This window comes from Podarcis vaucheri (assembly GCF_965113315.1).
Source record: "Podarcis vaucheri genome assembly, chromosome: 1".
Taxonomy (NCBI): Eukaryota; Metazoa; Chordata; class Lepidosauria; order Squamata; family Lacertidae; genus Podarcis; species Podarcis vaucheri.
The window spans coordinates 42,763,108-42,782,751 of NC_138759.1; the positions used below are offsets into that span (position 1 = coordinate 42,763,108).

Here is a 19,644-nt window from a genome sequence, read left to right on the forward strand (position 1 = left end):
CAGGATGTGGAGTAAGGTGCTGCTGCTTAGAAATGTTTTTGGATAGTAATTACTTTACCATAAAATTATTCTGTTCTTGATTGACAGGTGAAATGGGACACATGGTAGTTGAAACTTTGAAACTTGGTATTGCTGTTCTAAATGGAGGAAACTCAGTTGTTCAACAGGTGGGCCATATTTGGATGTGATAGATCTGTATGCATGTTACTTTGATTTTGCTACTGTTTTACTGTTAAAAGCATTGACAAGTTGAATTACTACTGAGGAGAATTCAGTTATGTTTGGAGAATGACTTTTTTTTACAGAAAATTCTCTTTCTTTTTGCTTATGTCAAGTAAATTGGCAAATTCTTTACGCAAATAAGGAAAAATCAAATCTCTTCTTCTTTTGTTCAACCTTTTTCAGAAAATGTTGGACTATTTGAAGGAGAAAAAAGATGCTGGATTTTTTCAGAGTCTTTCTGGCTTAATGCAATCTTGCAGGTAAAGTCATGAAATATAACGATCTACTTCTAACTATATCAGCATGCCTATTTGTTTGTACAAGCTGGACATTTCCCTCTCTCCATGTAATATCTTCCAAGTGTTATGTGATGTGGGATTTAAATGCTAGTATGAGAGATAGCTATTGGCCAGCAACAATTCCTTCAATTGTGATATCTCCCCATTGTGATGACCAGAATCAATTATGGCTATATTCATAAATTTACTGCTTCAGACATGATTTTTCCACGTGAACTTATATTTGTGGATAACTGGGTAGTATTGTGTATAGAAAAATATTAGAGACGAACTAGAAACACTGACAGCTGTTCATTGCCATGAGAAACCATGATTTATTGCAATGGAAATGAAACATGGAGCTAACTTATTTCATTAAACCATAGTTTAGGTTAACCACAGTTTAGGGTTTAGAAATAATACTAAACTGTGACTAATCAAAAACGGAAGTGGAAGCTTTTGATCTTGCAGCTATGTCAAAGGAGGAAGAGAGAATGGGGAGGTTGAGGCTAAGTACGGATTATTTTCTTTACAAAAAAAAAGACATTTCTCATGACATCCAATGACAGCTAAGGTGCTGTTTATGTATTAGAACTCAAGGATATTCTTGACATAGTTTAGACAGCAAATTGCCCCATCCCAAATATTCATAATGTTAGTTGAATATATCTCTTAATTTGCTTTAATATCACTTGCAAGTAAATAGACTAGAAATTGTTTCATACTTCAACACATACATTTCAAAATGGATTTAGTAATATTTGCTCATTGCATCAATATGTTTCTCATACTGTGTATCTTTGTGGACAGCAGTATACACAGTGGGCATAATCATTGGCCACATGGATGATCTTGTGGCACTACTGTAACTGTAGATGAGGCATAATGCAAAAAGGCTGGGCCATGCGATGGAGCAGCAAAAAAAAGCAAATGCGATTATAGGCTGCGTCAACCAAGTATAGTGTCCCGATCAAGGGAAGTAATAGTACTGCTCTACTCTGCATTGGTTGGTCCTGTGTTTAAGAAGTTTAAGAAGCATATTGACAACCTGGAATGTGTGCAGAGGAGGGCCACCAGAATGATCAAGGGTCTGAGAACCAAGTCTTATGAAGAATGGCTGAGGAAGTTGGGTATGTTTAGCCTGGAGAAGATAAGACCGAGAGGTGATGTGTATGATTGTTGTTGTTTAGTTGTTTAGTCGTGTCCGACTCTTCATGACCCCATGGGATGTGTATGATAGCCATCTACAAATATCTGAAGGGCTCTCACATGGAAGATGGAGCAAGCTTGTTTTCTGCTGCTCCAGAGGCTAGGTCCCATACCAGTGGATTCAAATTCCAAGAAAGGAGATTCTGACTAAACAAGAAGAAAGTTATATCCAGTGTACACTACAAATTGTCCTAGATGCTGCTGTACCATAACACCCTTGCTTTACCTACCTACCACTCCTAGGTAATATATTGATACTTATTGTGATCAAGGAATGTGTGCATGAACTTGCATTTTTCTCAGAAACTGCATCCATTAGGTTATACGTGCTACTTAAAAAGCAGTGAGAATATTTGGTACATGCACTTTTCGCCCCTCTGACTTCTCATACCAAATCATAGAATCATAGAATTGTAGAGTTGGAAGGGACCCTGAGGATCATCTAGTCCAACTCCCTGCAATGCTGGAATATGCAGCTGTCCCATATCACCAGAGAGCTTTCTCATCTGAGGTGAATTTAAAGAGCAGCTTAGGTTTCCGTCAGAGGATTGGTTCTTTCTCCCCTCCTGTTTAAATCTTTGGTGTTACATAACGATAAACAGCAACACCATTAAACAAACAAAAATCGGGGTGAAAGAAGTGGCCCCACAGCCACAGTAACATGACAGCTGAGCTAACGCAATAGTCTTTATTCTTATGGGTATAATATAAAACATTTCCTACCAGAGGTGAGACACTTCTCCTGTCTTTGCTGGAGTCCTTGACTATCTGCTATTACATTTCCCTTCTCCAGTGTAAGGCTTTTTCCTTTGGAGCCAGGAGGGCTTGCTAGCCATTGCACCTTTGAGTATTACTCTCAAACACTTGGAAACCCTCAAGGGAGTTTATCAAGTGTTTGATTCTGACACTTGAGACACGCAGTTGAAAATTTAGTTGACAACAGAGACGTGGTAATAACAGAAAGAGTTGGGGGTATATGTTTCTTGTCTTCATGGTAGAGATGCTATATCAAATCTGGGCGTTGTAGGTTGTTACTGAAATAAATATTTGCTTATCCCCCTGCCCTCAAAATTGTGTTCACTAACATTTACCCAGTGTGGCCTAATTCCAACTAAATGGGCCTTAGACTGCACTGCTGAACAAACTTATCTAGGAATAAGCCCTATTGAACTCAATGATTCTAACCTATGAGAAGAATACAAAGAATTTCTCTGTCAGCACTATCCTAATCCCCTCATCTTTGCATGGGGGTTAAGATATGGCAGATGCTTCAACCGCCTTGCTTGTGGGTAGCTTTGCAGTTGCGAAGGTTCCTGCTGCACCGTTGGGGAGGAAGCTACTACTGGCAATAGGGTCAGGATGTCAGAAGTTTTAGATCCAGTGGATCCAAAGTCCCAGGGAGCAACTCAGCTACCCCAGCCTGGAGCTGGCACAGTATTTTCTTTAAACAACAACACCCAGCCTCCTCCTGCCTTGGCCAGCATAAGCAGGCACAACCACATCCAGCAGGTCTGCCCTGCTGCTCCATAGCCAGAGATTCAGATTCTTCTGTTAATTTGATATTTAAAAGTGTGTGGGTTTCCTAAGAATATTATGTCTTCACCAAATGGTGGTAATTATAATGGAAAAGAAGCAAACTTCAATGTGATTTGAAAGAGTGAAGAGGAAACATTATTCTTAAGGTATATTCCGTTCATTTTCATCTCAACATATCCACGCAGTCGCTTGCCCCGATATCCATAGGTGGAATATTTTCAAGCAGGCATGTGTTATGGAGGGAACTTGGACCTCTTACAGATCAGTGAGGTCATCCACCACCTTCGGTAGTGCTAAAATTTCAACCGTCACCTTCCCCCTTTTAAAACCTTTATAACTCATTTTTACTGTTTGTATGTTTTGCTTGTTGTATGCCAGCAGTTCAGGGTTTCTGTTGCTAATAGATACAGCAATCCTTTCTGAATTGTCTTTTTCTTAAAAAGTGTTCTTGACTTGAATGCCTTTGAGAGACAAAATAAAGCAGAAGGCCTTGGAATGGTTACTGAAGAAGGAACACGTAAGTATACTCATACTTCTCATTCACATAAGGATTACACTTCATTTCCCCCCTTTTAATACCAAATTGGCTTTTTTGTTTGTTGATAGCCTTGTTAAAATAATGTAGCATTATACTATTATGTCTTTTTTATAATTTTTCTAGAGAAACAGTTAAACGAAAGATATTGTGTAACTTATAACTTGCTTATCCTATATTATTATTATTTTTCTTTGATCCACAGTCATCGTACGTGAGCGTGGTATGTTTGGGTTTACAGCTTTTGATGCTATTGTGTGTTGCAAACAGAGAAAGAAATCTTCTTTAATTGCATCTTTCCAGACACCCTTTAGGTTTAGTTTCATGGTCTGCAGCCGGTTGCGTGTTGAGCTTGGAGAATCAAGTTGATGCTTAATTAAAGAAGTGTCTTTCATATTTAAGGCATGGTTTGATAATGACTAACCATTTCCTATTAGATCTTTAGTCCTGTAGTTTTGATCATGAATGCTTTGGAGTGCTAAATATTTGGCTTTGCTTTTTTCTGTTTCATAGTTTATTTTTTATCATTCTCTCCAGTACATTTCTTTTTTAAAATTACTGTAAATCAGCTTACAGTATTTGCTTTTTATTGAAATCACTTAGTTTGAAGGATGCTGTTGGAAGACTATCTGTTCTGCATGTTTTGGAAATGACTGATGACTGCATAATTCATTGTACTGTATATTTTCAAGGTGAGAAAGTACTACAGAATGATGAGTTTACTAAAGATCTGTTTAGATTTTTACAACTGCTGTGTGAAGGTCATAACAATGGTAAGTGTTCTGAGAAATTTATTGTTTCATTGAAATCCTTCATTGAAAGGACTAACAATACAATACATTTTTCATTTAAACTGATTTTCGGTCCTTTAGCAGAGGGAATTAATTAATCAGTTTCTCAGATAAAATGGTACCTCAGAATTCTCAAAAAATATTTTTAACATATAATAGTTGTTTCTAACTGGAAATCAAATTGCCATTTTATAAATTATGCATATTTTAAGTGGCAAAATAATCTGTGTAGGAGGAAATGCAAATGCTATTTCTGATAGTTCTTGCTTAAGAAAGAATACTGCCTTACTTTTAAGAATGTTTCTGTGGTTGTATCCATCAGCTACAGTTACTGAGCAATTCAGATTTTTCATTTTCTATATCAGGGGCAATGTGGACTCCAGCTCCCATAATCCCCAACCCTTAGCCATTCTGGTTGATGCTGAAAGGAGTTGAACCCAAGCACATCTGGAGGGAACCACGTTGCCCACTGCTGTTCCATAGGAACACAAATATAGAAATACTGTAATAATATTTCCATAGCTTGCATTTACTCACCCCCTTTTATTTTAATTTTCAGATTTTCAGAACTACCTGCGCACTCAGATGGGCAATACCACCACAGTTAATATTATTATTAGCACAGTTGATTATCTTTTGCGTCTTCAGGTAAGTTGGAGAGTTATTTTAATTCAATTTCACTTCCTACTTTAGAAAGTCTCCATATTGAGATAGACTTTGGGGTTTCACTACTGTTTCTGGTTCTGTTCTCCTCTTTTCCTGAAGAGCTCCCATGACACTGGGCCAGTTCGCATGGAACCATCCAACACAAATATAATTATTACTGTATTCAAAACAAAAATTCAAAAGAGGTTACATGCAAACTCTCTTAGGGATTATTGTAGAGCGCAAAGTTTTCCTAGGGGCTTGAGAATGAACAAGATTCTAATGATGCTTATCATTGTGGATGTTAAGGTGAAATTGATATCTATATTGAAGAAGTAATGACATTTTGTCTACTTTATTGTAAACTTCTTTTTATCACCAATATATTGTTGTTACAGCCATGTACCTTCAGCAGCTCTTTGTGGTTATCATATAGTATTGTGTCCATGTGATTTAGTTGGAGTGAGCTCCCATTGCTCTGTCCCAGCTTCTGCCAACCTAGCAGTTTGAAAGCACACTAGTACAAGTAGATAAATAGGTACTGCTGTGGCGGGAAGGTAAACGGTGTTTCCATGTGCTCTGGCTTCTATCATGGTGTTCCATTGCACCAGAAGCGGTTTAGTCATGCTGGTCTCAAGACCCAGAAAGCTGTCTGTGGACAAATGCTGGCTCCCTTGGCCTGAAAAACGAGATGAGCATTGCCTTTGACCATAGTCGCCTTTGACTGGACTTAACCATCCAGGGGTCCTTTACCTTTTTCTTTAGTTGGAGTCCAACAACACCTGGACTGCCACTGGTCCCATGCCACACTCACCCTGCCCAGTCTAGAGGCATAGTGACTGAGAAAAGTGAATTTAAAGGTTTTTTATTCCTCAGTGGTGTTTGCAGTGGGTGTGAGGGAGAAATAAGGCCACAACTTTACTAACCAAGCTTCCATCTGATATGGAACTGATTAGAACTGCTGAACAGATTCTCAGCAGTTACTGTCTTCTTTGAGCAACTCTCAGAAGAGAAAGAAAAGCTAACCCTTTGGCAATGTTGATTACCTCTGAAGTGGGCAGTTCCCTGCAAATGCAAACCTACACATATCTACTCAGAAGAAAGCCACATTGAATTTAGTGGGCATTGTTCCAAGGGAAGTTGGTATATGATTTTAGTCTGAGATTAGCTATACGAACTTTTTCGAAAGTTGATAAGAAACTATGGACTTGTAAGTTAGGGTGGTTTGAATGTCTCATAGACAGGGTGCCCTTGTTCTTGCAGGTTTTGCAGAGGCATATGGTTGGTGTCAGGGAAGAGTTAGAAGTTTCCAGTTTCTCAGAGGGAGAAAGCATTCCCCAAGGAGGGGGGGGGAGGAGAGCAGTGAATCTAATAGAATAGAGCAACAGGAACAGGGAGGGACATGATGTTCCCAGGAAAGGCAAGGGTTAAGTTCTAGCTCAAATTCGGAGGAGGGGAGATACAAGCCAGCTCTAGTGAGGAGGTTAGGGGGGAAAGCGAAAGGGCACATTCAACATTTTGAGAGTGGCTGGTCACGAGAAGCAGAGCTCAGAAGGTATCTGAAATAAGTGACTCTGAGGAATAATAGTTAAGAACCGTTTATAAGATTGTTTTGTTACTATGCAATAAAAAGTTATAAAAGAACAAGAAGCGTTTGTGTGGTGATCTGAAGAGGACAACAACCAGTCCTGACAGTTGGCCACTGTGGAAACAGAATGGTGGACTAGATAAGCCAGTGGCTTGTTATGATTTTATGTCCTGATATCAAATGCAAAGGTAGCTGTGTTGATTCAGAGGTATTATAGAAACTTTGTAACATATTAGTCCAACGAGGAGGGGATTGAAGTAGGGGATTAAGTTAATCTCTTGTAACTATAGATAAACTATGGCCCATTTCTTTCACCCTTGTTGAAGGGGTTGGATCACTGCTTGATTAAGCCACTGCTGAAAAGAGCAGATACCCTTCAGTCATGCCCTAAAACTATCCTGTTCTCCCAAGTGTTTGATGACTAAAAATATAAATATACTTATTTATTTGCTGTCTATACTGTTGCTGTTCTGTGTATGTTTATTATTCATTTGTGCTTGATTATAAAATCTGAGCATTTACCCTTTGACTAATAGCATTTTCCATAGATATATATTTTTATATTTGATGCAGTTTGATTAGGCCCTCACAAAACATAGGGGGAAAACCCACCTATTGTTTATTCTTAGGAATCAATCAGTGACTTCTACTGGTACTACTCTGGAAAAGATATCATTGATGAATCTGGACAACGTAATTTCTCTAAAGCATTGGCTGTGACCAAACAGATTTTTAATTCACTTACTGAATATATCCAGGTAAGTAGCACATTGTTTCTCTATGTTTCGTGTTGTGTACATGGGTGTGTATGTGAAAGAACTGCATGGATTATAAAAGCAACAGGTCTGCCCAGGCTGTGCTCAGTAGAATTTCATGGTCACCAACTGTAGAAGAGGCTCTCTATATACAATAGGGGGGATATCTGCAGACAAATGATTCACAGTGCTTGATTCTAACTGTGTCTCTTCCACAATACCTATGATGAAAAGGAAAGAAAACATAGACATTATATGTCTTCAGTCACCTGTTGGGTCCCCTTGCAGGAATACTGCTCCTTCTGACCAGCAGCTTAGATCAGAAGTGTAGCAAGAATCCATTCTTGTGGCTCAGTTGTTAGCAATGATTTTGTAGTGCAAACCGTCACCCCTAGAGTGATCAGCCCACACCTTCTTATATATATAGGGCTCACATTCAGAAAGCTTTGCAGATAGTTTTCCTGCTGCTTCACACTCCGCTAACATATTTCCTCTCTGCATGACTTCTGTTGTGTCTCCTGATCTGCTGATGGTGCTCTTTATATTCACGGCCTCCCACACTTCCACCCCCTTTCATTTTGTCCAACATCCATTCTGCTTCTTCATCTGCCTCAAACAAATAAAAAATTGCTCAAATAAAAATGTAATATATCTTTTTTTAGTTTTCAAATACATTAAATTGTGTACAAAATATTTTTTGTGACTGTGCATATCTTTTATCAACTTTTTGTTTATCAGACCAGCTGCTTGAAATAGAAATTTAAAGCATTTCCCCCTTAATTTTAGGGTCCTTGCATTGGAAACCAGCAGAGCTTGGCTCACAGTAGACTGTGGGATGCAGTTGTTGGCTTCCTTCATGTTTTTGCTAATATGCAAATGAAACTTTCACAGGTAAATTGTGTTTGCTTATTTATTTATTTCACAAGATTTTTATATACCGCTTGATTGTAATAAAACCTAAAAGCGGCTCACTAAATTAATTTGATAAAGAATGGGACATCTTTGCAGAATATATCTATATCGATATTGATATCAATATCGATATCTATATCTCAATCAATCAAGGCATGAGCTGTGTAATTTAAGGACATTAACTTGTAACATAGTTGATTGATGTTGTTATTCAAAGTCACATTATAGGCATTCGATTCCTAAAGCTTTATTGGAGTTACGTTGTCAGGAGTGGCTTGCCTAGTGGGGTGAAGACATAGCAATAGCCTCCAGGCAGCGCCACTGGTGCCATTTACCATGGAGGGGAGGGTTAATGTGGTGGCAAACTTGGGACTGTGCGGACGCACCAGAGTACACTCCAGTGTAGCACAGCCCCACAGCCTTGCCACTCCCTTGCCCTTCCTATTATGGTAATGCTGGGAAGCTAATGCTAAGGCTCTGCCCTACTTGGAGAGCTGCTCCTGTTTATTATGTTGCATCAGTGTTAAGCTTAATTTCTACTGGCCAATTTAAGACATCCATCCGAAGCTTAAGCAACATGGCTTGCGAAATTGGGAACGAGTACCAGGGCCACATACTCCTTCCTTGACCTTCCCTGCCATTCCCCCTCCTCCATACGCTGGATTTGGCACCAATCCCCCAAAAAGAGTTCTTAAATGGGAGACTTACAGGGAGAGAGGAAGAGAAATGACTAGTAGAGGAAGGGAAGCAAGAGAGCTAGAATATGAGACATTAAACTCATTAATTCTCATAGCATTTTGATGTAGGCCCCACTTATCTCATGCCGATTGTCAGGGGATGATTAGCTGCTTGTGCTTAAAATAGTGCCCCTTCAGAGTTTGTGCGACCCCACAAACCTCTGTGTGTGACAGAGCTCCTCAGACATGTCTGCTCTAGTCACTTGTAGAGTCCGACAGTGGCTGTCTGCGGAAGCGCTTCCAGCAAAGAAGTTCCTTAACGGAAACGCGTCTCCTGGACTCACGACGTGACAGCTTCCGGCGAAGCATAGGTCTCCCTGCAGTTGCTTCTGACACCTCCCCGCTATTTTCGCTCGAAGTGTCTCTCACCCCTTTCTCTCCCCTTCTGCTTCCTGCCTGGGCTGCTGCGTCTCTCTCAGCATTACTGAGATCCTCCTCCAGAGACCCCGCGCTCCCCCTACTGGTCCCTGCTTTAGCTGTTGACTCTCTCCCAGTCTCTGGGAGCCCTACCACTTCCCTTTCCTCCGATGTCAGTTCCCTGACATCCACCTCCCCTCCAGGGCCCCCCTCTCCCCCGCCCCTTCTCTCTCCTCTGGGCGGTGAGGAGCTGAAACCCCTAAAAGAATCCTCCTCATCTTCCGACGTCTCGAACATTTCCCTCCATCGGTCTTCGTTCCGACTCGCTGAATCCTCCTCCACCTCGGAATCAGCGAACCCCTCCAACTCTTCTTCTTCGTCGGTGGTGGCGAAGTATTCCCTCCGGAACCTCGCCACTGGCTGGGGTTTCCGAGGGAATCTCTGATGAAAAGTTTCAATCAAAACCTCGTCATCTACATCCTCTGCCCTGACCCAGGTGTTTTCCGACTCCGGCTCCCCTTCCCACATTACCAAATACTCTACTTGCTCTCCCCTCCACCTGGAATCGAGAATCTCCGCTACATGGTAGCTGTGTTCTTTTTCCTCCATAGCTGGTCCCCTATTGACCCTCCCCTCTCTGTCCCCTATATACGGTGACAGCAATGATCTGTGGAACACTGGGTGCAACTTCATGTGGTTAGGTAACCGGAGTCTGAAAGCCACTGGGTTGACCTGTTGCGTGACTTCAAATGGGCCCAGTCTTTTGGGTCTTAACTTCTTACAACCTCCTTTAAATGGTAACCCTTGGGTGGACAACCACACCTGATCCCCCACCCTAATGCTTTCTCCTTCCCTTCTGGTTTTGTCTGCCTGCCTCTTATATTCCTCCTTCGCCCTGTTTAAATTAAGTTGGAGCTGGCGATGGATCGCTTCCATTTCTTCAACGAACTGTTCTGCGGCTGGAACGCTCCAGTTCTCCCCCTCCCCCCCTGGGAAGGCTCGGGGATGACACCCGTGATTGGCCAAAAAAGGGCTCATTCCCGTGGACACGTTCTCCGCATTGTTATAGGCAAATTCTGCCAACGCCAGCTTCTCCACCCAATCATTCTCTCTGTCATTCACATAACACCTCAAATATTGCTGGAGGACACCATTAGCTCTTTCCGCCTGCCCGTTGGTTTCTGGATGACGGGCAGTTGAGAAATTCACCTCTACATGCAATAAGCTCATGAGCTTCCTCCAGAACCTGGAAGTAAATTGTTTCCCTCGGTCCGAAACCACCCTCAAGGGGGCACCATGCAATCTAAACACATTTTCCACAAACAATTTAGCGGTTTCTTCTGCTGTGACCGCATGTGAGCAGGCTATAAAGTGGGCCATCTTGGTTAACAGGTCTACCACAACCATAATGGCTGTCTTCCCTTTGGACCTGGGCAGATCAGTCATAAAATCTATTGCCACTGCCTCCCATGGTCTTTCCGGCGTGGGTAGTGGTTCTAATAAACCTGCCGGTGCCCGCCTCTCCCCCTTGGCTCGTTGACATCGGTCACACCCTCTCACATACTCCCGCACATCTTCCCTGACCTTGGGCCACCAGAATTCCCTGGTAACCAGCCACATGGTTTTGTGTTGCCCAAAATGCCCTGCTGTGGGGCTATCGTGCAGTTGCTTGAGTACCTTTTCCCTCAATTCTCCTTCAGGTACGTATAACGCTCCCTTGTAGTACAACGCCCCGTTTCTCTCCTCAAAACCCCCGGGTTTGTCTCCCTCCCTCCTGAGACCCCTGAGTTTGTCCTGGGCATATTCATCCTGCACCGTTCCCTCTATCAGTTCCCTTTGCCCCACCAGTGCCGCCCCACACACCCAGCGATCCTCGGGAATGACATGGGTCTCTTCGGGTGCACCCTCTCCCTCCAAATATTCAGGTTTGCGTGATAGAGCGTCCGCCCTAACGTTCTCCTGGCCTGGTACGTAACAAATCTCAAAGTTAAATTTGGAGAACTCCTGGGCCCATCTCAACTGCCGTTGGTTGAGCACTCGCGCAGTTCTCCAATACTCTAGATTCTTATGGTCCGTGCGTACTTGCACCTTCTGTTGTGCACCAATTAGTAGGTGCCTCCATCTCCGGAAGGCCTCATAAATCGCAAGAAGTTCCCGGTCATACACCGTGTAGTTTATCTCCGATTTGTTCAGCTTTCGCGAAAAGAAGGCACACGGTCGCCACTCGGACCCCTCCTTCCCTGGCTGCAGAAGAAGCACCGCCCCTATGGCTCTGTCAGAAGCGTCTGTTTCGACCCTCAGCTTTTTTTGTAAATCCACATGTAGAAGTTGTTCGTCAGAGGCGAAGGCCTTTTTCAGTTCCTCAAACGCTCGCTCCGCCTCCCCCGTCCAAACAAACTTCTTTTTGCTGCTGAGACAGTCCGTGATGGGCGCCGTCAGGTGAGCGAAGTTTCGGATGAACTTACGATAAAAGTTTCCAAACCCTAGGAACCTCTGCACATCCTTCTTAGTCTTGGGGGTTTTCCATTCCAGCACCGCTTGAACCTTGCCGGGGTCCATGGCCAACCCCTTGTCTGACAAGCGGTACCCCAGGAATTCCACCTCCTTGGTATGAAACTGACACTTCTCCAGTTTCACCCACAGTCTGTTGGCATGCAGCCTGCTCAACACTTCTCTGACGTCTCTCACATGTTGCTCCTCATTCTCCGAATACACCAACACGTCATCTAAGAAGGCCACGCAATTCTTGTAGAGCAAAGGCCCCAGTACATGGTTCATAAAGGCTTGAAAACACGCGGAGCCTGCTTGTAATCCAAAAGGCATAACGAGATATTCAAATGCCCCCAAAGGGGTGAACATGGTGGTCTTCCATTCATCCCCTTTCCTTATACGTATCAGGTTGTACGCCCCCCTTAGGTCCAGCTTTGTAAAAATCTTTCCTTTTCGCACCCTGGTCAAAATATCATCAATCCTGGGCATAGGAAAAGCCACCGGCTCTGTCACTGCATTTAGGGCCCGAAAGTCACATACCAGTCTCGGCTTGTCCGTGTTCTTTTTATCCACAAAAAACACTGGGCTACCCCCCGCTGCCTTGGACTCTCTGATGAAGCCTCTCTTCAGGTTCTTGTCAATGAACGCTCGCAACTCCTGCATCTCCCTGTCTGACATGGCATACAACCTGCCTACAGGAAGCTGTGCTCCAGGGAGTAAATTGATCTGGCAATCAAAGGGCCTATGCGGGGGTAGTTGGTCAGCTTCCTTCTCGCTGAACACGTCGCTGAGATCAGCATACTGTGATGGCACCTTCCCCTTCTCCATCACTTCCGTCCCTGCTAGGGTGGCTTGGGCCCCTGCTGACCCCTTTTCCCCCCTGCAGTGTTCTAAGCAATGTGCGGAACCGAAGGAAACCACTCTTTGATGCCAGCCCACCAGCGGATCATGTAGGGCTAGCCAGCTCATTCCCAAAATAATGGGAGCGCCTCCCAAGGTGGCCACATTAAACGCTATCAGTTCTGTGTGCCTTGCCACCCTCATTATCATTGGGATGGTCTGCAAGCTGACGCCTCCTCGCAACAGTTCTCTGCCATCGATCGTGGTCACCTGCAGGGGGTTGCTTAAGGGGATAGTCTGTATCTGGTGTTCAGCCGCAAACTCCTTGCTCATGAAATTGCAGGAGCTGCCTGAGTCCAACAGCGCCTTTATTTTTAGGGGGTGTCCATTTTGCAACTCTAGCGACACTTCAATCACTAGAGCAGGTCGAGGAGCTTCTGGCACTGGCACTTGGGAAAGGGGCACTTTCACTGCTCTTTGGCCTGGCTGCAGTGCCCTGCTGGCAACCAGGCGTTGGCTTTTACCTGCTCCGTTTCTCCCTGCTCTTCCCCCTCAACAGTTCCCACCATCCCTTGCCATTCCTTCCTCTGGGGGCAGACTCTGGCAAAGTGGCCTGGCTGTTGGCAGAGATAGCATTTCCGGGGTCCCTTTCCCTCCTTCTTCGCCCCCTCACTGGGCTTTGAAACTGCGCGCGCGCGGGCTGTTCCGATTTCCATCGGCTCTGCCGGCGGGAAAGCTGGCTCAGGAATGTCTGGAATGCGTAACTCCTTCCAACGTTCCCCTCTCCCTTCCCGCCTCTCCAAGGCTCTTGCCTCCTGGCGCGCTCCAATGGTCAGCGCAGATTTGGTCAGCTGATCCATAGACACCGCCCTGGGGCTCCTGGCCAGCTCGTCTTTCACAGCTGAAGAAAGACCTTCTTCAAATAGCATCTGAATGGGTGCTGCCGATAAATCCCACCCCAATCTGTGAATCAGCATGGTAAATTCAGTCCAGTACTCACGGACAGATCTGCTTCCCTGCTTGCAAGCCATTAGCTGTCTGCGCACTCCCCCCTCCTCAATATCGCTGGAGAACATGATATCCATTGCACGAAAGAATTTCATAGCGTCCTTCAGGATATCGTTGTGCGTTGCCATCAGGGGTCGAACCCAGTCCCGCGCCCCCTTCTCAAGATGCCCAATTACGAAAGCAACTCGGGATTCCTCATCAGGAAACTCATCAAACTGCACATTCAGGGCATATTGCATTTCAGTCCTAAAGGCATGGTAATCCTTGGGGTCCCCCCCAAACTTCTGCACTAATCCTGGTACCTTTCTGGGGAACTGAGTGGTTCTCCCCTTCTTGTCTGCATCTTGAGCCCTCCTCTCCTCGAGCCTCGCCGTCTGCAGCGCAAGTTGGACCTCCAATGCTCGGTATCTGTCTTCCAAGCTTGGACCAGCTCCACCCCCTGCGGCTCCGGCTCCTGCTGGGTCGCTCATGATGCCTTCTCCTGCACAGGCAGCGTACAGAGACTGTCGGACTGCTGTCAGGGGATGATTAGCTGCTTGTGCTTAAAATAGTGCCCCTTCAGAGTTTGTGCGACCCCACAAACCTCTGTGTGTGACAGAGCTCCTCAGACATGTCTGCTCTAGTCACTTGTAGAGTCCGACAGTGGCTGTCTGCGGAAGCGCTTCCAGCAAAGAAGTTCCTTAACGGAAACGCGTCTCCTGGACTCACGACGTGACAGCTTCCGGCGAAGCATAGGTCTCCCTGCAGTTGCTTCTGACACCTCCCCGCTATTTTCGCTCGAAGTGTCTCTCACCCCTTTCTCTCCCCTTCTGCTTCCTGCCTGGGCTGCTGCGTCTCTCTCAGCATTACTGAGATCCTCCTCCAGAGACCCCGCGCTCCCCCTACTGGTCCCTGCTTTAGCTGTTGACTCTCTCCCAGTCTCTGGGAGCCCTACCACTTCCCTTTCCTCCGATGTCAGTTCCCTGACACCGATACTAAGATTTTTATAAATCTGTATAAAATTTCACATTGATACATGTCTGCAAGCCAAAACATGCTCTATACTTACAGGACCAGGCACTGTCGCCAAGCTATCCCCCTTTAGCTTATTCCATGCTGCCTGCCTTGTGTCCTTTATTAATTCTACCCATTTCATCTACATGCCATATATTGTAGTTTGTTCTTAGATATGGGGGTGGCTGACAAATACATCAGATTATAATAACAAATAAAGTATAATTACATGGATAATTATATATTTTTTCTCATGCAAATGTGTGTTGATTAGAACAATGTAAATTACAATTTATTTGGGAGGACTTTGATCCATGATCACAATGGCACTCTTTGGAAGTAGCAGCTCTATGGGATCATTGCTTTCTGCTGTACATATCACTGAATTTGTGGGTGTTGGACTGCTGCTCAGTTATGGAATTCTGCACCCTCACAAAATGCAAAATGGTATATATACATGCATCAATGGATCAAGTATACATTCTAAGTCTACATTCTAAGGTTGCAGGCATTTGCACACTTTCTTTGGAGTCACTCCTCCAGAACCTAATATAATTTACATAAAATATGCATGATATCACCCATCTGTAAATGTCCATATTCCCTTGCATATTTATATTTGTGGCAGCAACATGATCTGAGGGAATATGCTGTTCATAACCTTGGAGAAGTGATGATTTTCTTTTAGGTGGCTTTTTAGGCGGTCAAGCAGAGATGACTGCTCAAGAAACCGGGGGGGGGGGGCATGATTTCTCCTCCTGCCTGCAACCTCCAGCCTTCTGAAACAGACTTTCAGAGGATGGGGGGGGGAGGAATAGCTCTCCTTCTATGAGAGGAAAGTTCCATGAGCAGAAATTCACTGGTGGGATCTCTCAGATCCCACACTGTGGATCATTGTGATATTTGTGTTCATTCTAGGTGTCCTTCAAGTGGTCCCGTATCACAGTGATAGAACATATGTTTATTTATAAATTCATTTCTGCTCTTCCTCTTGGCTCCCAAAGTAGCTTTGCATGCTGATGGTTCCAAGTTCAGTCCCTGGAATCTAGAGTGAAAAGGAGTAGGTAACAGGTGATGGGACAGATCTTTGTCTGAGACACTGCAGAATTGCTAGTCCATACCAGACTAGTCAGCTTCCAATGTACTGTTTTGAATATCCTCTTAAACCTATTGACCACTGTTGAGCACAGAGCCAGACTCACATAAGGCTTCCATTTACTAGATTGTGAATATTGTCTTTAGATTTATTTATTTTATTGTTTATTCTATTTGTACTCTAGGATTCGAGTCAGATTGAGTTGCTGAAGGAGCTACTAGATCTTCTGAAGGATATGGTGGTGATGCTCTTATCACTACTTGAAGGTTGAATCTTTTTAAAAAAGTTATTGCTATGCAATTCAGACATCAACATCATTTTTAATATGTAGAGTTTATCCTTAATTTATATTCAGACCATCACAATAATTCTACTTGGTAATTTGGATGGATGAATGAAATTTTATTGTCTAAAGCCATAGACCACCACTGCAGATAATTCTAAATAAGAGATGGGCATAAATTTAGTTGTGCAATAATATTGAACTGTAGTTCTCAACCATGGGTACATTTAAAACAAACTTATAATAAGCATGAAAACACTTTCTCCACATTTCTAAGGATGTATAAGAAATATATTTTCAATGTATGTTTTTATAAAAACTAAGTAACGATTTTTAAACTCACAATGTAGGTAATGTTGTAAATGGCACTATCGGGAAACAGATGGTGGACACTCTGGTTGAATCATCTAGCAATGTAGAAATGATATTGAAGTTCTTTGACATGTTTCTCAAGTTGAAGGATCTAACGAGCTCAGAAGCTTTCAAAGAGTATGATCCAGAAAGTAAAGGCATAATTTCCAAGAAGGAATTCCAGAAAGCCATGGAAGGTCAAAAGCAATATACGCAATCAGAGATTGAGTTCCTGCTGTCCTGTGCGGAAACAGATGAAAACGACATGTTTAACTATGCCGATTTTGTTGAAAGATTTCACGAGCCAGCCAAAGATATTGGATTTAATGTGGCCGTCCTCTTAACAAACCTATCAGAACACATGCCAAATGATTCGAGGCTTCAGACTCTATTAGATCCAGCAGAATGTGTCCTTAACTATTTTGAACCTTACCTTGGGCGCATTGAGATAATGGGTGGTGCCAAGAAGATAGAGCGGGTTTATTTTGAGATCAGTGAATCCAGTAGGACGCAGTGGGAAAAGCCTCAAGTGAAAGAATCAAAAAGGCAGTTTATTTTCGATGTTGTAAATGAAGGTGGGGAACAAGAGAAGATGGAGCTTTTTGTGAACTTCTGCGAGGACACGATTTTTGAAATGCAGTTGGCATCTCAGATATCTGAATCGGATACAGTTGACAGACCTGAGGAGGAGGAAGATGAGCCTTGCTATGTGAGGGAAATTGGAGAAGATGAGAAAGGAGAGCAGTCCCTGGAATCAGCTTCAGCTTTTGCTATGGCATGCGTTGCAATAAAGAAAAATGCTGCCACTGTTTTTAAAATGATAAGACTGAAAAACTTAAGAAAACAGTACAGAAAAGTGAGAAAGATGACTGTAAAAGAATTGGTTAAAGTATCCTTTTCCTTTCTCTGGATGCTATTTGTAGGATTCTTCCAAATGTTTCTCACTATACTTTGCAGTGTTTTTCAGATTCTTTGGAGTACTGTGTTTGGGGGTGGCCTAATAGAAGGAGCCAAAAACATTAGAGTTACTAAAATTTTAGGAGACATGCCTGACCCAACGCAGTTTGGAATTCACGATGATGTCCTTGAAGCAGAAAAAGTTGAAGTTACAGAACATGGCATTACAGCTGAAATTGTGCAGTTTGTTAAAAATGAGAAGGGAGAAACTGACATCTTGTCAGATATTTTTGGCATTCATACGAAGAAAGAGAGCGGCTCAAAGCATGGTCATGCTGTTGGCCTAGGGGATATCGCTGATATCATTGGATCAGATACCCCTCCTTCTTTGGAAAGTGCAGTTCGCAAGAAGAAAAAAGCCCAGGTAAACAATAAGTGGATTAAATCTTATTTTATTCAATATGCTTCCTAACTGGTTGCTTATGAGAAGAGACTTTATTCTCTGCAGAAAGCTAAACCACAGAGACTCAAAGTTCTTCAAGCCCCTGGTGCTTTCCAGACAGAAGTGTAGGGTCCTCCTGATGCCCATAGTGTATCCTAGATTACCTGCCAACCTAGCAGTTTGAAAGTGTAGCAGTGTGAGTAGATAAATAGGTACTGCTACAAAGGAGAAGATAAACAGTGTTTCCTTGCACTCTGGCTTCCATCCCAGTGTTCTGTTGTGCCAGAAGCTGTTTAGTCCTGCTGGCCACATGACCCGGAAAGCTGTCAGTGGACAAACGACAGCTCCCTTGGCCTGAAAGCAGAGATGAGTGCTGCACCACATAGTCGCCTTTGACTAGACTTAACCATCCAGGGGTCCTTTACCTTTTTATCTTTACCTTATCCTAGTTTACTATAAACTTTTTGAGTTCACAGCATTATTTTAAGCTTTTGAAATTTGGCATACTTAATTCTCTATCATATCCAAATTCAAAGTACTTTCAACATTTTTCAGACACCTGAAATTGCAAAGGATGATGAATCGGAAACAAGAACAGAATCTGAGAAGGCTGAGTAAGTTATTTTTAGCGCTTACGATCTTGGGAATGATTGTTTTCCCATTTCCAGTGAAAGGTCAGCGGAGTTGATTGATAACTCCACCTAGTGATCAAAAGCAGGCAGCATTTGGGAGGTCAAACTCCCAGCATGCAGTTCTGCTCCTGCATTTGGTCAAGGTGCAGCAGTTCCCTTTCCCTGAGCACATCATGACTTATTCCATAAGAGCTGCGGCCAATGCTGCATTTTCATCTTGTGCTCCTCTACAGGAAATCTGCAGGACAGCCGCTTGGGCAGCACCCAGTACCTTCACCTGGATGCCTGTGCATCATGGGATGTGGCAGTGGGCAGCTGCACTCCCTCCCCAGAGAGGTCGGCTGCTGTACACCCTACTTTGCCGGCCTTTCACTGCAAATGGGAAAAAGTATAAAAGTATCTACCTGAAGTGTAGTTTTCCATAGTTGGTTTGGCTGTAGGATTCTTGTTATTAATAGAGTCGCATTGACATTGGGAGGTAGCTTGGTTCTTACTTATATCCAGGGGCGTAGGAAGGGGGCGGATCGCCCCGGGTGCCCTCACTGAAGGGGGTGACATTCGGTGCACCACCCACGACTCCCAAGCCTACCCCAGCCATTGGGGTAAGGGGGGAGCTGCACTGCTTTTCCGGTGGCATTTCCCCCTTCCCCTTTGTTTTGACAGCTTGGGGGAGGCTTGGGAGTTGCAGGCGGGCGGTGCACCAAATGTCCGCCATGGGCGGCTCGCTCTGCCCCCGTGAGCGGCTCGCTCTGCCCCTGGCTGCAGGGGGTGCACGCTGCTCCGGGCACCCGAGTGGCCATCCTGCACCTGGGAGGACACACCCCCCTTGGGAGTGCGCCCGTCCTGGGCAGCGTGGGCATATGCTCCACCACTGCTCCTGTCCTTGCACTCCTGTCTGTCAGGCTTGGTATGCCTGCACACTGGATGCATGCTCAGAGTTCTACCTCCCAAAAGGTTCCTGCCTGCCATTTGACCACTAGGTGATGCCATCAACCCATTTGGCTGACCTTTCACTAAGAAACTGAAAACTACCTTTCAGGTAGGTAC

General features: G+C 43.9%; 1 protein-coding gene across 1 annotated transcript in view; it reads left to right on the forward strand.

Moving 5' to 3' along the window:
* RYR3 (ryanodine receptor 3) overlaps positions 1-19,644 on the forward strand; it is a 286,017-nt gene that overhangs the window by 247,878 nt on the left and 18,495 nt on the right. Inside the window, exons 81-91 of the mRNA XM_082241418.1 lie at positions 88-167; positions 406-482; positions 3,689-3,762; positions 3,986-4,003; positions 4,473-4,553; positions 5,131-5,219; positions 7,434-7,562; positions 8,346-8,450; positions 16,177-16,258; positions 16,626-17,947; positions 18,521-18,579. Of these exons, the coding sequence (XP_082097544.1) occupies positions 88-167; positions 406-482; positions 3,689-3,762; positions 3,986-4,003; positions 4,473-4,553; positions 5,131-5,219; positions 7,434-7,562; positions 8,346-8,450; positions 16,177-16,258; positions 16,626-17,947; positions 18,521-18,579 (2,116 nt within the window). The remainder of the gene's footprint in view (positions 1-87; positions 168-405; positions 483-3,688; positions 3,763-3,985; positions 4,004-4,472; positions 4,554-5,130; positions 5,220-7,433; positions 7,563-8,345; positions 8,451-16,176; positions 16,259-16,625; positions 17,948-18,520; positions 18,580-19,644) is intronic.